We start from the raw sequence: 20,721 nt of genomic DNA on the forward strand, positions 1-20,721 counted from the left end.
GCAGCTGCCCGCCGGCGGTAGGAATACGGCGGTCACCCGCCTGCCCACACAGACACCCGGGAAAGAAGCCTGGGGAAGCGGGAGCACCCCGAACGCGTTCCCGATCCTAGCGCTACACACAAACGGGGTGGCGGGGAACAAAGCCCCGGGCCCGGGCCGCCGCCTGCGGGTACGCCCGGGAGCGGCCGCCTCTCGGCCGCCACCACTGAAGCGTTTCATCGCGCCCGGCACCGCGGGCCGCGCTCTCCCCGCCTCGCGTCTCCACCGGCGCCAGCCTCTCACCCCTCACGGATCCGCCGCCGCTGCGGGGCGACGGGCCGTTAACGCTTTCCCGGCCGCGCTATCGCCGCGGCCCTCGCCAAGGAAGAACCGCTGCGAGCCCGCCGCTCGCAGCCGGAAGGCGGCTGAGGTCGCTGCTTACCCGCCCGGTGAGCTCCGTGGCGCAGCCGGCCGGGTAGCGAGCGGCCTCCCGGGGCTTCAGCCGTGAGGGAGAGGCGCGGAACTACAGCTCCCGGAGGGCGCTGCTGCGGCAGTCAGCCGGGCCCCGCGGCGGGCCCGTACCGGGCATGCTGGGAACTGTAGTCTGGCGGGCGGACGGGCGGTTTCCAGCTGGTAGAAGCGAGAGGAAGGCGGCGGGGCGGGCTGAGAAGAAGCAGGAAGGGCCAGAGCTAGGCGTGCCGGGCTGAGAAGGAACTGGGAGGGCAGAAGCCAAGCGGGCTGGGCTGCAGCTGAGGACGAGCCCCCGGAAAGGTGGCGCAGGGCGGGAGGCCGCGGGCTTTGCGCGGGAATTGCGGCCCCGGCGCCAGGCCTGGGGTGCTGCTCCTCATGGAGTCTCCAGCTCCGTTTCAGCGTTATGCCTTTTTTTTTGTTGTTGTTTGTTTGTTTGTTTTTCCCTGCTTCCCCGTGTGTGTGTTGTTTCTTTGGTTTTAATCTTATGCCTTTTTACTCTACTATAGCAAAATGCTTCCCAAACGTCCAAATTCTCTGGAGGCTGGTGATACTTCAGTCCCCAACCTCAACAATTTTGTGTTTGTTCACAAATTAACAGTGGTTTCCACTTCAACTTTATATCTCTTTTCTAAAATTACATTTCATTCCTTCTCTCATTCCTCTGGTTTCTGCTTTCTTCTAGGCAAGATGTGCTGAGGGTTGGTGGGGGTTTTTTGGTTGGTTGGTTTGGGGTTTGGTTGGTTGGGTTGTTGTTTGTTGTTGTTTTTTGTTTTGTTTTGTTTTCCCTTTTCTCTTTTGTAAAGTAGGTTCTTCATTAATCCATTTGTCTTAAGCTGCTTAAAAACAATAATTTGCTGTATCAGGAGCCAAGGGGTTAAAAAAACACCCAAAACCCACAGGATTTGGGAAGAATGTGACTTGAATTTCTTCAGTGTCTGGAACTGGCATTTCCTAACATCTTACAGAAGGACGTTGTCCCCACATTCCCTGTGTACTTGGGACTCAATAGCAGGAGCCTGGGTTCATGAGAAAGGTGGGGTTTTTCCATTTTGGGATTTTACTGCCTTCTGCTGGTCAAACATGATCAGACTGAGTTTTAATTTTTATAATCGGCACATAATTGTAGCGGCTGGTGTAAAAATTGAGCTTCAGTACAAATACCAACAATAGCTGTTTCCTGTATTTCACACTGGTTTTTGTTAGGTCTTCTCACGGATATAGTTCACATAGCAGGGTCAATCAATAAAGAGGATTTTAGGTATTAATGCACAAAGCAGACAATACCTTGTTTCAAAGGTCTGGCTATTGGCTTGAAGCAGGGATGTAGGAGATCACCTAACCTTTCCCCTGCCTTTCAGTTCACCTCTTGCCCTTGCCAATAGCCCTGCATTTCCATGTTCATGTAAATTAATGATGGTGATCCTCATTTTGTTTAGAACTCCTTCAGGTTCTAGCAGCAAGCATCTCTGTAGAGCAGAGTAATAGTAACGCTGCCATGATGAAATACAAAAAATCCTGGAAAGTGGTCACTGTTCCTCTTCAAAACTGGAAAGGAGAGGTAGTACACAGAAAGTGGCATGTACACCATATATGTTTTTATATTCTAAGCAAAGATGAAGGTTTAAAAATAAAAAGCATGTTGCTATTTGTACTAAACTCACTGAAGACTATGGCTCCACAGCAGAAGGTAATCTGTCAGTGCAGAAGGAAACTGGCCTCCTGCTTTCAGAATTCAATGACCAGATTTAGGAATAATAGTTCTTTAAAGTGTCATCTTTGCTTTTATTCTCAAAGACAGAGATGAATGTGCTTGTCTGTTTGTGTATGGTCTTGAATATTGAGAGCTGAGTAGCTAATGTGGCTTGGATTTGGCTAAATGTTGAACAAAGAATTATTCAGCTGATCAAATGAAATGGCTATTCCCTTGCCTGAAATTAGGTGCCTGCACCTTCCTGCTCTGAAATTTAATAAGCATGCACTGATTTGCTAGGCCACACAATATGCCATCTGGATATACATTGTAAATCCCTCAGGCAATCAGGTTATGAGAATGAAGATATTTATTCTCTGCTTTTTGCATCAGTCAAAGCATGCAAAACAAAGCTTTGATTGCAAAATAATGACTCAGGCAACCATAAATAACTATCTGAAAAGAGAGTTTTCTTCACATGCACTAATTCCTATTTCTGTGGGAAAGATTTGCAGAGGGAGTGGGAGAGAACATAACCACTTTCATCAAATTTCTAGCAAACACTGTGGAGTTCACACTTTCAACATTTTAATAGCATAAAGGCCATGCAAGCCATGATTGAGTTCTCTTTTTGTCTATTTGCTCTACTAAGGAAATCTTTGAAATCTGTGTTAATGGAAAATACAATTTGTCTTGGCTTTTTTTAATAGATAAACCAAGGGGGTGCAGCAAAAGGAACCATCAAGAAGACAAGGAGAGAAGATACTTAGAGATGCCACAGTTCCACAGCATTTACCCACCAAATGCTGCAGAACGATAAGATAACACCAGATTTCTGGGCAGTCGGGGCAATGAAGCTTCTTCTCCCATATCTGCCACTAGCCTAACTAGGCCACCTCTGCAAAGTCATCTAAGCATTCAACAGTAATCTGCAAGATACTAAGGAAAGCCCATTAAACGTGTGGCTGACAGTATGTGCTTTCCAAAATACCCATTTGTTGTCTAAACAGAGAAGACCTTGGATCAAGGAGCTTTAGAGAAGAGAATGTTTCCTCCTTTATTTTTAGTTTCATTTCCTAGGGAAGTAAGCCATCTGGGATCTGTTTCCCTCTGGAAAGTTTTCCAATTTAATCAAGTCTGCAGAGCCTCAGAGATACTAAATACCTCCAGTTTTTGTGGAAATAGCTACTCAGGTAAAAAGAGACCCTGGAACAGAATAAAGGGAGGATGCTGGAACCCAGGCTGTGTTAATTCTGCTCACAGAGCTACTTGCTAAAAAAGGTTACAACAAGGTTGCTCCCACTTGTTCCAGAACAGAAAACCTCTGCTTGTGGAAGGGTCACTGACACTTAGCAACACTACTGGAAATAGAGTGGTTAGATAAATGATACAGAGCTTTATAAAGATGAGAAGCATTATTGATTAACAACTAAAAGCTGTGACAACTATTTTGTCTCTGAAGCAAACCCATTACTCCAGGACATCATGGGTTTCACAAAGATGTCAGGATCATCAAGGTTAATAGTCAATGCATGCACACTGTAAGGCAACAAACCAGCATGAGGGATCTTTCCAGGAAACAAAGGACTCTCCCAAGTTGTTCTTGAGATGTTCCCACCTGCATGCTGACTATAAACTGCTTGCCGAGGGTGGCCCTGAGGTCCTTCCCCAGAGTAAACTAACCTACCTGCTCACATGTACCTGTGGAATGTTTGTCTCCACTCATTTAGCCAGCATGTTTCTGCTCACACCACTCACTCCATCCAAACCGAGATTTTCTTATTGTGTCCCAGGGTTAGGCCAGGGGAAAGGAGGGTCCAGTAGGATACCCATAAGGATCTCTGCCAAGGCTACCCTTAATTTAAAATCTCAGTTAAATATCGGAAGAGAAGAAAAAAGAGCACATTAGCAACATATACAGAGTATTATACTGGGAGACACTGAAAGCTTTATTCACATAAACTACTTGAAAATTATAAACATGAGCAGAAATTGAGGAAAGCTCACTTGGGAATACTGTGAATCCTTACCTAAGGAGAATTAAGCTCATGAACCCACTTATTAAACTGGAGAAATCTGGAAATAATAATGCCAGGAGACAAAGAATAAAGGCAGACATCAAATACAGCCATATGAAGAAGGCTGCCGAAAGGATTTGAATTCTTCAGGACTCAAAACCTGAGGATCCAAATTTCCACTTCTCTCTCCAAAATGAACTTTTCCTGTTGTAGAAGTACAAGTCTGGCCACTATTTCTGCTGAAGTGCCTGCTGGTCTACCCAGCTGTTCCAGCTAAAATAATGGAGGTAAGTCCAAGAGAAAGGGAGGAACCAAACACCACTAATGCTGATTAAATGAACTGGCTATTTCCTTGCCTGAAATTAGGTACCTCTTGCTCTCTGCCCTATAGGTATTGCTGAGCATTGAAGAGATCCTCACCCAGGCTGCTCTTTCTCCAGGCTCAACAGTCCCAGGTCTCTCAGCTTTCCTCTTCACAGGTATGCTCCAGGCCCCTCAGCATCTTTGTAGCCTTCACTGGACTCTCTCTAGTAGTTCCTTATGTCTCAAACTGTGGAGCCCAGAAATGAACACAATTGTCCAGATGTGGCCTTAGTAGGGCAGAGTAGAGTTGGGAGAAGAACCTTCCTGGACTTGCTGGTCGCACTCTTCTTATTGCCCCTACAAGATCCTTCTTGGCCATGAAGGCACATTGCTGGCTGGTGGTAAACTTGTCCATCAGCACTTCCAGGACCTTCTTTGTGGAACTGCTTTCCAGCAAGTCACCCTCCCACTTGTACTGCTGCAGGGGGTTATTCCTCCCCAGGTGCAGGATTCTGCACTTGCCCTTGTTGAACTTCATGAGCATCCCCTCTGCCCAAACAATCCAGCCTGTCCAGGTCTGTCTGAATGGCAGCACAGCCCTATGGGGTCTCAGCCACTCCTCCCAGGTGTGTATCATCACAGTGTTGGTGCAGTTGACATCACCCCTGTGTAGTTCCTCGTCTTTAAATGCGTGATTTGCTAAGAGAAGGAAGATTTGGCCCGTGATAACTTTTACCCGTTTCCCGTAGCTGCCAGCAGATGGCTCTGTGAATTTGCGGTCCCTTATTTACTACATTGTTTATGGAACTACCTTGGACGCATTTTCAATGGAAAATGTTTTCAGTGCGTTGGCTTGGAGGAAGTTTACGTCAGAAGAAGGAAGCAATGGACTGGGTAAATAGATTGCTAACAAACAAGGCACGGGGTCAGCTCAGTTCTTGCAAAATGCTTTATGATTGCAATCAAAAAAAAAAAGAAAAGGATTTTTCTTGTGCAGGACCTAATCTTATGGTGATCAGGCTCAATTAGTCATGTCTGTGTGCACAGGCTGCATTTACCCAATCGCATTAGAGCCGAGAAAAATTAATTATCCATTTAAAAAAATCATTGTATTGATGTGTTTAAAGGATGCCTGTGGTTTATGGACAGGTACCCTAGTGAAATGCTTCTTCACTCACACCCCTCAAGTGTGAGACATGTTGTTTCATGGGTACTTGTGTGTTGACAGAGCACTGTGTGTAAGGCCATGAACTTCAGACGGGTGCTTAGCCCACATACAGCTCACAGATAGACTCAGCTGTTCATTCCTCACCTTTTTGTTACATGATTTATCAGAGAAGACTATCAGACAGGGTGCAGGGCCATCTCATTTAAACTATGGTTAATGTTTCAGTTCTTATCCTGAAAGGTTGGACTGGATAATCCTTGAGGTCTTTTCCAACCTGGTATTCCATGAATCTAAACATGAGGAGAAACTTCTTTACTTTGAGGGTTGTGCAGCACTGGAACAGGCTGCCCAGAGAGGTGGTGGAGTCTCCATCACTGCAGTCATTCAAAGCCCACCTGGACTCTGTCCTGTGCAACTTGTTCTAGGTGAACCTGCTCTAGCAGAGGGGTTGTACTAGATCATCTCCAGGGGTCCCTTCCAACCCCTATTATTCTGTGATCCTGTGAATAAGTTGCTGGGCTTTTCCCCAGCCCCCAAATCATCAAGGTAATTAGATGGCAAATGCAACAGCTATTGTGGAGACCCATCACCTTTCATAGTGTCCCTCAACTCCCAATGTTAAGGAGTCCTGGGGGATTGCAAATGTATTCAGGACAAGTGAGGATCGACCCTCACCTTCTTGGAGCAGCAGATGCATGTTGATGATGGCTGCATACATGGGGTAACTACGTTTTGGAGGCAGTGATGTCTTTCAAAGGCTGGCATGCTCTACAGCTGGAACTGGGTGTCGAGCATGGTAGGTTGCTTCTTTGCTTTCTAAAATGAGATGAAGAATACAACGTGTTAAGCCAGAGTAGCAGTTTAGTATCCTCATAATGCTGGTAGTTTCAGGGTTTTAATTGGTTACTAGAAATACACAGCCTCTGTGCAAATATTAATTTAAATTAAGTTGGGCTGTGTGGAGGTTTTAATTGCAGTGTCCGGAGTTCACTGAAGTTAGCCTTGATTTGTCTTCACCTTCATTCCAGGATGCCTGACACCCCTGAGGGCAAAACATAGGCACAAACAACTTTATGAAAAATAAGCTCCTAATTTGGAAGCTAACACACAAAAATACAAGTTTTGTACAATTTCAACCTAATTTAAATAGTTCCACTTTCTACTACTGGTGAAATCTGCCACACAACAGTTTTTGAATCAGAGAAAGCTGCTGGTTCCTGAAGAGATGCCTGGAGACATTTCTTGGGAGACTGAAAATCTATGTAATGGGTCTCCATGTCTGAGCAGTCACAGTCTCCTCTTTTCAAAGCATGAGTTTGTTTCTTCAGACAAAACATTTCCTCCAGTTCTCTTTCAAAATAAGAAGAGGCAGAAAGGTGATGTGACTCAGTGCCTGGCAGTGGCAACACTCACCTTAGTCCTCCAAACCACACATCAATGCCATAACATGGATCATAATGACTGGGGAGCAATATGGAGCAGGATTTCTTGAGAGCATGGATTTTTGTGGTGTGGCATTACTGGATTTATGATGGTAAAAGTCTGCTTCCCCCCCCCCCTTTTTTTTTAATTTTTCTTTTCCCTTTCATATTCACTTTTTCATTGACTTCTTTTGGTTAATGCTCCATGCGCTGCAAAGTTTAGTCAGTCTACAGAAGCTGTTGGTTCTCTTTACAAGGTCATTGTGTACATTTCTGCTAAGCTCAGTGATCTTTTTACTATTTAAAGTCATTGGCACCACCTTTGTAGAATTGCTGGTCTGTTTCTATCAGAAAAGACGTGAGGAATATTTGTTATTTTTCTGGAATTCACATGTTGATGTTCACTCCTAAATGAATTGAGGAATTTTGTCTATATTTAGACCATCAGTATGGATAAAACCTATTTATTTGCAGAGCAAGACCCTCCACTGTCAAGGAGGGACTGGTAGTTTAAAGCTTGACTGTTCCTAGTTCTTGTCTTGGTGTTCCAATGAGACTGTGGCCTCTCTGGCAAGGGTGGCAGAGCAGGATGTGTGTCCCCACATCAAACTCTGGTGTCCACACAAGCTTTCCTTTCTTGCAGTTTCAGATGTCAGATCACATCTGTCAGGCACAGCCGAGGTGCAGGCAGGTCTCAGCTGACTGCCCTTCCGTTAGTTGCCTCCAGCACAGGGTGGGTGGCTGGAATCAGTCTGATAGAATTCATCTGGCCAAGCTCTGAGCTGCAGAAAAAGTCCATGAGGAGCAGAGCACTGACAGATGAAAAATGGGGTCACCAAAACTCAGCAGCTAGCTACCTCAAGGCCTTGTGCTATGGACTATGGAGATGTGGGAAGCAGCTGATACATGTCTCAGATGCCTGTGAAGGATAAGGTGGGCAGTATGGGTGGAAGGTGGCTGTTTCAAGCTAAGCCATTCCTGCTCATCAGAGGCCTATAGGCAGCCTTGTCATTACTGCATTTTGGAATGTGCCCTTGGTCTTTAAACAGCCCTCCCTGACGGATTTGTTGTAGAAGGTTATGAGATAAGTTATACATAGATTTTGGGTGTAATTCTGAGCTGGTTTTGTGTCCCACAACTTAAACAAGTTCTTCTGTTTGTGGTAGTAAGAAAATGAAAATGAAAATTCAGGAGGACACTTGATTGACCTTTGATACCCTCTGTTCTGTATCTCAGGGCTTGTGGGGCTGGACTGCTCTTTGCACCTTCTGGCAGTGATAAATTTCCCTCTTTAGAAATGCAGGACTCCCAGTTTTGTTATCAAAAAGTTAGGCACTGACATTTTCCCTTAAGGCAGAACTAAATTAGCCTTCCTGCCTTCCAGATTGATGCCTTTTTGGAAAGGAAATTCCATACGGGATAGGAAAGAAGAAACATTTCTGGTGGTCCTTTATGCCTAAGTTCCATGGTTTTGGAAGCACACACAATATGTATGAGGACTTATCTGTGAATGGTTTGAGTTGCAAAGGACCTTACAGATCATCTAATCCATCTGTCCCTGCAGTGAGCAGGGATGTCTTCAACTAGATCAGGTTGCTCAAAGTCCCATCCAACCTGATTTTAATTGTTTCCAGGGATGGAGCATCCACAACTGAGGATGTTAAGAGGGTCGATAGTTCTTTGGCTTGTCCCATCCACGCTGTATGATGGACTTACCCTGTGTGTAGTCCCACAGGCAGGCGGCAATTCAAGTGCAAAAGTCTTTGTCTTGGGAAATGTTTGTGGGGTACCTTCTCCCTCCCCCCATGGAGAAGAGCAGCCCTTCCTCAGCCACACACAACAGGTCTTTGCTTTGCAGGATCTCCATCTGTGTGCCTGCATCTGTGTAACACTTGACAGCACATTTCCTACCCACATGGGACTGCTGAGCCCCAGTGGGGTGGCTCACACGTGTAGGTGGTTTGCAGATTTGGGGGCCTGATGTTCCCTCTGCAAACACATACAAACAGAAATCAAAATAGTTGCGTGCAGCTGGAGATCTGTGTGCCCTGCTGGTGGCCAAACAGGACCACAATGTGCTGGAAACGTTCACACAGTGTAGACAGATGGGATGGGGTGAATTAACACTTGCTGCTTTAGGATACTTCCTGGATTACTATTAATAGTTCTCTGCTTTAGATTAATGCACAGCATATGTCGTATAACACCAGCTTTTGGGCATCTGCTGGAATGTGTCCTAGCTTCAGCTGTTTTGTGTGAAGTCCCCAAATACCTTTGAGTACTCACCCACTGCTTCTGCTTCCTATTTTGATTACTTCAAATGCTTTGCATTTTTGGAGACTGGTAGTAGTGACCTGTTTGGATGGAAAGATGGTTGTTAGGCTATTCTGTCCCTCTTCTAAATCACTGTTAGGGATGATTTTTAGCTTTTCCAAATGGAAAGCTGGTACCATACAGGGTATGATGGACCAAGATCCCAGACTCATCACTGCAGGCAAATACAGTGGTACTGGAGCATCACAATGAATGGGTGGGGATATATGGGTGGCCAAGGGACTCAGACATGCTACACAGACCCGTGGCACCCTGGTGCTGAGGAGGTTCTTTCAAGGGTTGGCACCCAACAGCCCCCAGCAGTGGTTTGGGACTGAGGCCTAAGTTGCCTACAAAATCACAGAGCTGGGGGTTGGAAGGGACCTCTGGAGATCATCCTAGTCCCATGTCCCTGATAAAGCACAAGCACCCACTAGCAGCTTGCCCAGGATCACAATGGACATGTGGGTTTGGAATCTCTTCAGACAAGGAGACTCCACCACCTCTCTGAGCACCCTCATAGAAAAGAAGTTTCTCCTCCTGTTCAGATGGAACCTCCTGGGTTCCAGTTTGTGCCCACTGCCCATTGTCCTGTTGCTGGGCACCACTGACAAGAGTCTGGCCCCATCCTCTTGCCCCCACCCTTTAGCTCTTGCTGAGCATTGAAAAGATCCCCTCTCAGGCTGCTCTTCTCCAGGCTCAACAGCCCTAGGCCCTTCCTCCTCACAGAGGTGCTCCAGGCCCCTCAGCATCTCTGTAGCCTCCATTGGACTGTCTCCAGTTGCTTCTTCTTTCTCGAACTGGGGAGCTCAAAGCTGGACAGACCTTCCAGCTGAACTCTGCTCGACACGGGGGGTGAGGTGCTGGGTGGTGTGAGCCGGCTGAAGAGCCATGCTCCCTAACAGCGAATGGACCTTAAAGTCCTAACCCCATCTTATTCCCGTTTTCAAATGGGAATAAAGTGGCAGCAGCGAGGGCAAGCCCGCACCAGGGCAATGACGGGAGGGCTCGGTGAAGCCTGATCAAGCCCCAGGGCACCGAGGCCGGGTCGCTGTCGGTCCCAGTCCGGCTGCCCCAGCCTGCCCCGAGGGCCACGGGCCGGACACCGGGAATGGGCAGGAACCCAGCGCTGGCCAGTCCCGGCCGCGCCTGCCCGCCCCGCTGTATGCCTGTGAGGAGCGGCCCCTGCCCGGGAAGGGGGCGGAGGAGGCGGGCGCGGCAAGCGCCGAGGGTGGGAGCTGGGCCGGGTACGCCGCGCGGGTGCGCGCCTCGGCGGAGCATTACGGCGCCCGTTCCCTGCTCCCGGCTCCGCCAGCCCGAGGAGCCATGGCCGAGCGCCGCGCCTTCGCCCAGAAGATCAGCAGGTAGTGCGGCCGTAGAGCCGAAAGCAGGGTCGCGGGGGGTGCTCCCGGTTCCGGTTCCCCGGCCCGGGTAGGGGCGGGCTGCCGGGCCCAGCCGGCGCCGAGCAGAGAAGCGGGGGTAGCCGCTGCCGCGCCCCCCGATGGGGGGCGAGTGGGCCCGGCGCGGCCCCGCCGCTCCCCGGCCTTGGGGCTGCTGACGGCACCCGCGCGGGCCGGGCCGAGCCGCACCGGGACCGGGCCGCCGCGCCGGGCCTGCCGCGAGTGGCCACCTGGCAGGGGCCGCCCAGGCCAGCGCCGCGGGGCTGCGGCTCCCCCCAGATCTGCAACAAAGGGGTGGGGGGATGCGGCCCCGTCCGAGCGCCGTGTCCGCCCCGCGCCTGCCGCTTCCCAGGGGAAGTAGGGGGGAGGGAAGAAAAAAAAGGAGGAAAAGCGCTGTTTGATGCAGTTCCCGGTGAACAAAGGCCGGGCGGGCGCATTGTGCAGCCCCCTCCTGCTGTACAATGGGCGGCCCCGCGCTCCCGGCAGCGCCGCCAGTGCTTTCCTGTCGGTGTGGGGGTGCCGGAGTCTGTCCCGGCCCTGCCCACGTCGTGGTGCCCGCTGAGGCTCCGGCCCCGGCGGCTGGGCGCCGGCTTCGCCTTCCCTCCTCCTTCTCTTACGGCGGGCAGCGCCGGGGCGGCCGGCTGGAGCCCTCTCCGGTGTCATTAAACCTGGCCGCCCGCTTTCCTGCTGCCTGCAAAATGGAGAGAAGAGTTCCCTGCCTTTTGTGCCTGGTAAGCGGCTGGTCGATGTGGGCACAGCTCCCTGGGCGTGCAGAGCTGTTTGAGGCTTGCAGCGTTAAACATACTTGTATTTCACTAAGTTCTGTTTTGTTTAAAGAGGAATATTTATAGGACATCACACACCTCCCCCCACCCCCTTACCAGGTTTCTGCAGATCTATATTCTGTGCTAGGCATGTGGTTCCAGGTGGGAACCACAGTTTTTCTGTTTGCAAGTCAGCAGCTGGTGACAATGGTACCTCTCTCCTAGCTCTAACCAGCAGCAAGGTGAAAGTGGGAACCGTCCCTTTAGCTGGTGCTGTGGACAATAGTGACCCGAGTAATTGCTTCATGCCATCGAGTGAGAAAGCTCGGTACAGATAGTTGCCATTACAGAGGATGTAATAAAGAAGGGTCTGGGACAGAGAAAAAAACAGGTTGAAGGAAAAGACTAGGTAGGAGTTAGAGGGTTCGGGTGTTATTAGTCCCAGCACACTCAGATTCTGAAGACTGGTAAAAGCACTCCTCCTCTCTTAGGGTTCTTTGGAAACTTTGGTGTGCACCATCCAGGGGTTAATGTGACAGAGCAAGGTCTAGGAAATGCAGAGAGAAGGATTTGCTGCCAGACCATTTTTCCTGGTTCTCGATTGTAGTCATAGAAATAGTCACATGAGAGGCAAGCACTAGAAGTAAGAGTGTAGAAGTCCTGCAACCCTGGCAGGAAGGTAATGAAAATTGCCCTAGATTGACCACTGTGGGTTCTGCCTGCATCAGGTTCTAAGCTTATCAGGTGGTAGGACAGATGTGCCACCTTTGTCCACATTTTGATCTGATCTACTCACGTTTTTGAACCAACCAAAGAGCAGCAGTGTGTGTGCAAGCAGAGATGGTCTTTTCCACACGTCAGATTCATCCATGGAGTTTTACTATTCCTGTGAGTTGTGCCTACAGAAAGACCTGGGTGGTCGGCAGTGAGGTCAGCTCCTCCCAGAGCAGGGCTGTTGCATCTTCCAACTCTTTCTTTCATGCTTCTTTATAAGAGTGCTGTATTTCTTTCTGAGATTTCCCATATCGTAGTGTGTTGTCTGAGGAAGTCTCAAGTTCCTGCTGCACAACCAGTGCATGTGAGGGCAAAGACTCATGGGCAGAAGTGTTGTACCTAGAGGTGCCCAGACCAAGCTGCAGCCCTGACACAGACTATGCTGCTGTGAATGTTGCTGTTTCAGAGGATGAGAGATTAAAGGAAGCAGTGTATGGAAGTCCCAGGAGCTGTGTTGGTGACTGCTGGAAACTCTCCCCAGTTCCATTGTTTAACGTTGAATAGATCCATCACATTTTCACACTGCTCTCTGGTTTGGCTTACTCATGGAGGCAGACATAGCATTTGTCTTATTCACAGGAAGTAATCATGCTGCTCTTGGTTTGCCTGAAAGCATGTAATTCAAATGGATTGTAGTCCAGATCCACAAAGGTAAATTGCTTGAAGACCTACCTATCAAGCAGGTGCAAGTTTCTAAGCTGGTTAGCACAGTAGTGATGGAAAAAGAAAGGTTGGGATCAGCTGCTTTGTTCCTTTGACCACAGATGCGTGTGGTCTTCACAGCCCTTCCATCAGCCAGCATGGTGCACCTCAAGGGGATACAGGCAAGTCCAGTGTCATGCAGTGTCTGTTCATTACTGCTGGAATCTTTAAGTCCTTGGGGATAACAGTTCTCAGAGACTGCTTACAGCAGGTTCAGAATCTCTCATTAAGGCTGTCTGTTGCTAGGTATCTTTTTGACAAGGTCTTGCTGCGGTTTTGTTGCAAGTCTTTACACTAGAACAGGTTTTTAGCTTCAACTTTGGTCATCACATGTACTTAGTAAGAAGAAACTCCTGAGTTAAACTTACTATAGCAGGTTAATAATACCTTAAATCTGGTCTGGAATGGTTAATTTTTAATGGGACATATATTTGGAACGTAGTCTTCTGCAGCATCATAATACCTCTCTAGCTGCATGTACACTGTGGTTTCCACCTCAATGTAAGAACAGAGGCATTTCTATATACTACACCTCTTCAAATCATAGGGTGTTTGGGGAGCTAGAGGAGAGCAGGGGGAAGGCAGAATCCACACCAGAGATAAAGTTCAGGCATTAAGATGTCTCAGTAAAACCCAAACAGTTGCTACATAACTCCTGAGGAACCAGTATTCACTATCAGCAGGGCTGACTGTCCAGTACCAACCAAGCTGAGTACTGTGTCTGGCCTCTCTGGGGTGTGCTGTGCTGTCCCCACCAAGCACTTACCCCTTCACATGTGTGTGCTTCACATTACAAGTTGCATTATCTCAGTATATTTTCTGTGTGTGGAAGTGTTTGGCAGTGAAATGGGATGTGGAAGCTGCACCAGCAAAAAACCCTGAAGTCGATTCTGAGGTCCTGATTGTCCCTGTAATAGGAGCATGCAGTGTCCCATCACTCTGGTCATTCCAGGGGCAGCTGTGCAGGTTTTTGAGATTCAAATACAGAAAAAACAATCACCCTTTAAATATCACTCAACATACACAGTTCAGACAAACTCATGCAGCCTTTCATGTGAGCCCCACATCTCAGTGCTTTGCCATTGCTCTTGGATCATCCTGTGATGGGGTTATCCAGGGAATCTACCACCTCTGTGGTCAGACCATCACCATTTTGGAATTGCCTTTCCTTGAAAAGAGTTTTGCCCTTCAGACATGGGATAACATACCTGCCTTACCCTCTATTTTGCTCTGCATTTCAGCCTCACACAAAGCCTGCAGCATGATTTTTTAGAATCATAGAATCAGTCAGGGTTGGAAGGGACCACAGGGATCATCTAGTTCCAACCCCCCTGCCATGAGCAGGGACACCTCACACTAGATCAGCCTGGTCTTAAACACCTCCAGGGATGGGGCCTCAACCACCTCCCTGGACAACCCATTCCAGGGCTTCACCACTCTCACGGTGAGGAACTTCCTCCTCACATCCAGTCTGAATCTCCCCACCTCCAGCTTCATTCCATTCCCCCTAATCCTATCAGACCTGATATCCTAAGTCTGGTCTTCATCCTCTTGTGGAGAATTTTCAGCTTTCCTGTCCCCAGCTCTTGATGGAGGAAGTTCTTTTCACCCATATGGGTCCAGCCACTACCAAGGCACTTCTGTGTGAATGGGAACCTCATGGTGCTATGAGGTGCTTCTGTCTGCCATGGCACTGGGGGAATCTTCATCAGAACCCTGCCTGAAAGGCGTGACTCTGCTGTCAGGCATTCAGTGATTTGGATTCCCCATCATCCCAGGCTTTTATGTTGCATATGGACAGATTTTGGAGTAATCACAGCTTGTTGTCTTTATGGTTTTAAACTGAGGGGAAAACACTTCTGTTCATTGCATTCAAAGCTAGCATCTTGTTTCTGCTGAAGCTCCCTTTACACTGATGGGGTTCTGTAAAAGGTGACTTGGGAAGACTAAATTTACACTTGTGTTCATTTAGAGCCCTTTTGCATTGCCTGAATGATGTGTCAGGGAGACTGACAGCTGCCTTTGCCCTGCCTCAGGGTGAACAGGGGTGGTGTGAAACCCTCACCCACTGAAACTGATAGCAGATCTGTTGCTGGCTTCCACCAGCACTGAATTGGGTCAGAAATGTAGCGGTTGCACAGGATATTCATCCCAGTTTGTTCTCCTTCCACATCCAGATGCCATTTACCCTGTCCAAACACCATCACAGATAATTGAAAATATTTTTAACAGAGGCTTCAGAGCAGCTTTTTCCTTTTCTCCAAAAGTCACGTTGTCTGCCTTCATTCAGCTGTGGTGGATGTCTTGTGCAGGAGTAGCAACACTCTGAGGATCACAGAATCATAGAATGGTTGGAAGGGACCTCCAAAGGTCATCTAGTCCACCCCCCTCTGCAGCAGGCAGGGGCATCCACAACTAGATCAGGTTGCCCAGAGCCCTGTTGAGCTTCACCTTGAATATCTGCATGGATGGAGCCCCAGCCACCTCCCTAGGCAACCTGTTCCCTTTACCCTCATGAAAAAGAACTTGTTCCTAGCATCCAGTCTAAATCTACTCCCAAGAACATCTCTGACTGCTTAAAGCAAACAAGGTAGGGAGAGCAATTCCTCTCCAGGGCTCTGCTACAAAGCTGCTTGTACAAGGAATTGTTTGGTTGGGCTTGTGACTGTGTGTGACTTTGATCTCTCCTGAAGAATCCAGTCCTGTGGTGATTTTCACAGCAAGCTGCCTTGGGAGCTAATTCCCTTTGCTGCATCCTGGGGGTGATGCTTTCAGCGTTAATAATCAAATATTACCAGAAGACCACCCCAGGCATCATTGTCTGGTGTCTTCTGGTTTAATCAATGGTAAGGAAAAAGTGAACATATTGTTGCTCATCTTTTGAGTTAATTCAAGAAAGCGCATTTACCCCGCAGCAGCCAGGATCAAGCTGGGTTATTGCCTTAGCTTTGGGTTGGAAGTGAAAGCCATTGCACTCAAAGCAGAAGGAGCTCACACTGAAGGAAACAGGACCTCATGTTTAGGAGGAAGATTGTCCAGGGCATGGCTGAGCTGCCAGGGTAGCTCAAGGTCAGAGCTCTCCCTTGAGCAGGTTCCCTCCACCTCTGTGACATATTTGGTGACTCACACTGTGGTTCAAGCCTGGGTAGAGCAGAGCTGCAGGCAGGAGAGCACAGGTGGAGCACAGAGGGAGAGAGGGAGAGGTCATCTCAACCGCAGCAGCAAGGCAGATACAGCCGGCCATTGCCACTGGGCTTTGAGGATTCAGATCCAAGTGTAGTGAGTAGAGCAGGATAGATGCCTCCAGCCATGTGCAGGGTTGTATTCCAGTGAGCTGGCTGAACAAAGGGGAATGCTTTCACTTTAACAAGGAAACTATGTACATACCATTTGCTGCTGAGGGAGAACAAGCAGCTTTGCTATGGGTTGACGCAGATGCCTCACTGTACCAGGCTGTCTTTCTTAAGAGGCAAAGGCTTGCTGAGTGTGGAGTCACTGCGTGTGACAAGAAGATAAAGAACAGGCAGGAGTAGCAGTTTTGTACTTAGCAAGATGGAGAGAAGCAAACAATGTGCATTGCTCTTTCAGAATGGGGAGTGCTATAGACAAGAGAGACTTCCTCAATTCCACCCAGCAGATGATCCAGATGACTGTATCCTGACCCTTACTTGGCATAACTCGACAGGTCTTGGTGAGCCTTTCCTTGGAAAGGCAAAATGGAAGGGCTGATACTTCCAGTGTGCTGCTTAAGCTAAAAAAAGGAACAATTTTGGGGTTTGGTTGGCTAGGCTGCGTAGAAACAGAAATGATTTTTGTGAGTAGTAAAGTGGAAGTGCAAACAAATGGTTTCATTTTGTTGTTTGCAGCTCAGAGTGCTTTGAGAATGACCAGTCTTGTTTTGCTTTAGAAGCTGGTTCCAAGGGGAATTTTTTTTTCCCTCTTCCTTCCCACCCTCCCCCCTGTGTGAACCACACACACACTAATTAACCAGTGAAGAGGGTCAGAAAGGAAGTGACTAGGGAAGACATATTTTAAACACAGACATTCATGAGGCTGTGGGCTGTAATTAACTGGAATGTTTGCTTAAAGATCCCAGGTTACATGTTGAATAGAAGATAGCTGTCAAAGAGGCAGGTTTTTATTTGTCCTTTAAATGATCAGCTTTAATGACTCTTCTGCCAAATGGATTTATTTTTTTCTTCATTTGGAGACTGTTTTGAGATGGATTGTTTTGGTGTAACACACTGTTTAACCCAAGTTGGTTTAGGAAGTATAGCTTCTTGTTAGAAATAATGGTCAAGGTTATAACATAACATGATCTTACTAGTCATGGCTAGATGGCATTTGTCAGGGACAAACAGCTTTTGGAACTGAAGGAGAAGGCAAGTGTATTGTCAGCTTTAGGGAAACCCTGAACCTCTGTGACCATGCAATGTGAGAACAGTCCTAAAAGTAGTCATCTGAGGTCTTCTCTCAGTAGGAAAATGCTGATTTGGCTCTACAAAGCCCTGCTCAGACCTTACCTGGATGAAATACAGTGTGTTAAAAGGCATAAGTGCCAGCTGGAACAAATGCAGAGAAGAGTCATCATGGTGATCAAGAGAGCAGAAAGCCTGTTGCGGGACCTAACCTCACTTAGCCTTGCAGAAGGAAGGCTGGGAAGGGAATACCTTGTAAGTAGGAAGGAGTAGGCAGAGGGCTGTTGAACCTGAGTGATGATGTTGGCACAGATCCCAGTGGGTATAGATTACCCATAAATACACTTGGTGATCAGATTACATGACAAGATGGTTTCTAAATGTCAGAAGCATGATGCTTTCTAGTAGGGGAAATGGTGTAAATGAAGTGATACAGAAAGGGTGGCCAGCAAGAACTGTGGATTATGCTGCAAGCTTGGAGTAAGTACTAGTAAGTCCTGCAGACTCCACTCAGGAATTCGGAGATTTAGACAGTAAGTCAATGACTTCATGTGGGGAGAAGTTTGGTAATTGGGAAAGCTGGAGAGGTAGGGCCACTTAAGACTTGAAAAGAATAATGGTGTCTTGGTCAAATGCATTGGAGGTTGTTCAGTTCTGACTTTCTGTGGTTATTAATGGGGCAGCAACATGGAGCAGCCACTCATCTCCAAGCACACGGCCAGAAGCCATGTTGCTCAGTACCACCCTTTTGTTTTGCCATGTTTCTTCCCCTGTTGCATCAAGTGACCTTTTCAGTGGGGATGATGTTGGACATTGTGGATAGCATCTGTGCAAACTCATAGTGCCCCTGAGAAATGCTGTAATTGCAGCTCAGCTCGCTGCTTCTTCAGGTTAGGGTAAAGAGCAATCGCTGCTGGAGTTAAGGATGTATTGACAGGCTGTGCTCCAAATACAGCACAGCTGAGACCAGCACACAGAAGAAAGGACTGAGAACCTCTCTGGAGTCTACCACAAAGCATATCTTGGGTTACAAGGAGCTACTGCATGTAGGAGGAGCAGCCCCAACTAGAGTGGCTGGGCATCATCTGTGGTTTCGTAGCTGAGGGCAGGTTTCCTCCTCTGGCTATATTTTCCATCTGGAAACAATGTATGTCACTTGAAAATGGGGAAAGATACTTAGTTGTTCCTGTGTTGTGTTCTGTGGTTCTGATTTTTCCTGCCAGCCATTCAGTGAAGGGCTCTCTTCTGCACAGAATCAGGAGTCGCACAAAACATGCACCAAGAGATGGGGTTTAAAGCAGGGATTGTCAGCAATCCAGGGGCAAGCTTTTAAATCTCACCAGCCACAGCTGCAGTGTTGGCCACACCAAGCAGCCATTGTCATACCTTCCACAGTTTCCTATAAATGCTTGTAGCATGCATGGGGTTGTCTGCTCTGTGTGTCTGTGAGTGCATGCCTGTGCCTGGTGGGAGCAGGGAAAATGGTTTTCCAGAGGGTGGTCAGACAGCCTGCACGTTGTCCGTCCCCAGCAAGGAGCTGTTTGGCCTGCTGTCAGAAGCCACCCTCCAGAAGTGAAAACACAGCCTCCTGTGGATAAAGGCAAACACAAAGAAAAGGAGTTCTTGCAGCCAGAATGCATAAAACCTCCCATCCCTTCTGCTGTCTGCTCTTTTAGAAGACAAAATAATGCTTCCTCTAGCTAGTCTTACTCCCATCCTCTGGCCTGAGGAAACATCTGCTCTCCATGGTAGGCTTGGTTGTCCCAGTTAGTTCCCTTTTAAAGTTCCTTTCTCATCCATTGACATCAGTTGCCTCCACGTGCCCCAATTCCTGCATTCACTGCCCACCAGTCCCAAAGCTGGGAGCCTAACCTGATGTCAAGGTTTTGTTCAGAGGAGGTTTAACCATCTTTGCCTGACAGGATTTGAGCAGCTCGTGCACCGTGCTGAAACACAGCACATTCCCCTGAGTGTTAGCTGTGATGTTGTTGCCAGAAAGATGGCTTAATACAGCAGGGGAAAAAAAAGTCAACCTTGCAGCTTCTTCTTCTGTCTTACCTACTGGTTAGTGTCTCTTTGGAGCTGGGACTTTGTTCTGGGAGACAGAGTGGTCTGCAGTGCTGTGATGTGGTGAATGATGGGTCACTAGTGGGTTTGTCACTACTAAATTGGTCACTGGCTCCTGGAGAAGAGCACTCTTGTGTTGGTGAGGTCCTGCAGACCAGGGGCAGTCATCAGCTTTTCAACAAACCATTTTTTTATGTAAACAGTCTGGGATTTTGGGTTGATTCTGAAACAAAACCATTTCCACTGTACCACTGTACAAGCTCTACTGCTGTGGTGAGCTGCATCTTACTGCTAGAACACTATGATGGTTGTGTTGGGGCTCTTTTTTAAGGTAACCTTTGACTATCAACATTTCCTTCTCTGATTTTCATCTTTTGTTAAGATACTCCCTTGGTGGGTTTACCTGACTCATGTTTTCAGGCTTACCAGTGAAATTGAAGCTTGTTGGAGAAAACAGAAACCCCCAGAAGGGCCCAGTGTGGAATTTACCCTCCATACATGGGAGGATTTATCTGCTTACCCTTCCTGGTGAGATTAGTTGCCCAGTGGTGGGATTTCTCAGTGCCGGAGACCATTATGCCCTGCTAATGAGTTGCTAGTCAATATAGTCCCACCACTACCTTTCCTAGATGAAATTGGAACCAGTTTTTTGTTCCCTGTGTATCATTCCCTATATGTTTCAACTCATCCTGCACGGAACTGTTTTTCTGCCCCTGAGCTGGGTGTTGAAGGGATTGGACAAGAAAGCTGGGGGAAGGGACTTTTTACCAGGGCTTGTGGCGACAGGACAAGAGGGAATGGATTGAAGCTGGAAGAGGGGAGATTCAGACTGGAGATTAGAAAGAAATTCTTTCCAGTGAGGGTGGCGAGACACTGCAACAGGTTGTTCAGGGAGGTTGTGGATGCCCCCTCCCTGGAGGTGTTCAGGGCCAGGTTGGCTGAGGTCTTGAGCAGTCTAGTCTAGTGGAAGGTATCTCTGCCCATGGCAGGGGGCTTGAAACTGGATGATCTTCAAGGTCCCTTCCAACCGAAACCATTCTATGAATTTATGGATCTGTGACTTTATGAATCTATGATATTGAGTGGAAAGTGGCTGCTGGTCCTCATCGCTGTGACTGCAGAATCCAAAAATAGGCAAGGGATGAAAATGAGAAAGCAGAAGACAGGAGCAGATGTGTGACCAGACTTGGAACCTCTGAGGGGTGCAGAGAGCTTTCCTTGGTAGGAGCTGGA

General features: G+C 47.9%; 2 protein-coding genes across 21 annotated transcripts in view; one reads left to right on the plus strand and one right to left on the minus strand.

The window, feature by feature from the left end:
* The window catches only part of ATG4C (autophagy related 4C cysteine peptidase), a 28,385-nt gene extending 27,841 nt beyond the window's left edge, over window positions 1-544 (minus strand). The window contains exon 1 of one of the 2 annotated variants that reach the window (XM_054165173.1): window positions 422-544. The gene's annotated coding sequence lies outside the window, so the exon portion shown is untranslated. The other variant, XM_054165174.1, reaches the window with a different exon arrangement.
* Window positions 545-10,581: 10,037 nt separating this feature from the next.
* DOCK7 (dedicator of cytokinesis 7) overlaps window positions 10,582-20,721 on the plus strand; it is a 120,304-nt gene continuing 110,164 nt past the window's right edge. For 17 of the 19 annotated variants that reach the window (XM_054165332.1, XM_054165339.1, XM_054165341.1 and 14 more), the window contains exon 1: window positions 10,582-10,727. In XM_054165332.1, coding sequence (XP_054021307.1) covers window positions 10,690-10,727 — 38 coding nt within the window. In that variant the 5' untranslated portion in view covers window positions 10,582-10,689. The remainder of the gene's footprint in view (window positions 10,728-20,721) is intronic. The other 2 variants (XM_054165344.1, XM_054165345.1) reach the window with 1 other exon arrangement.

Source organism: Dryobates pubescens, chromosome 11 (genome assembly GCF_014839835.1).
Source record: "Dryobates pubescens isolate bDryPub1 chromosome 11, bDryPub1.pri, whole genome shotgun sequence".
Taxonomy (NCBI): Eukaryota; Metazoa; Chordata; class Aves; order Piciformes; family Picidae; genus Dryobates; species Dryobates pubescens.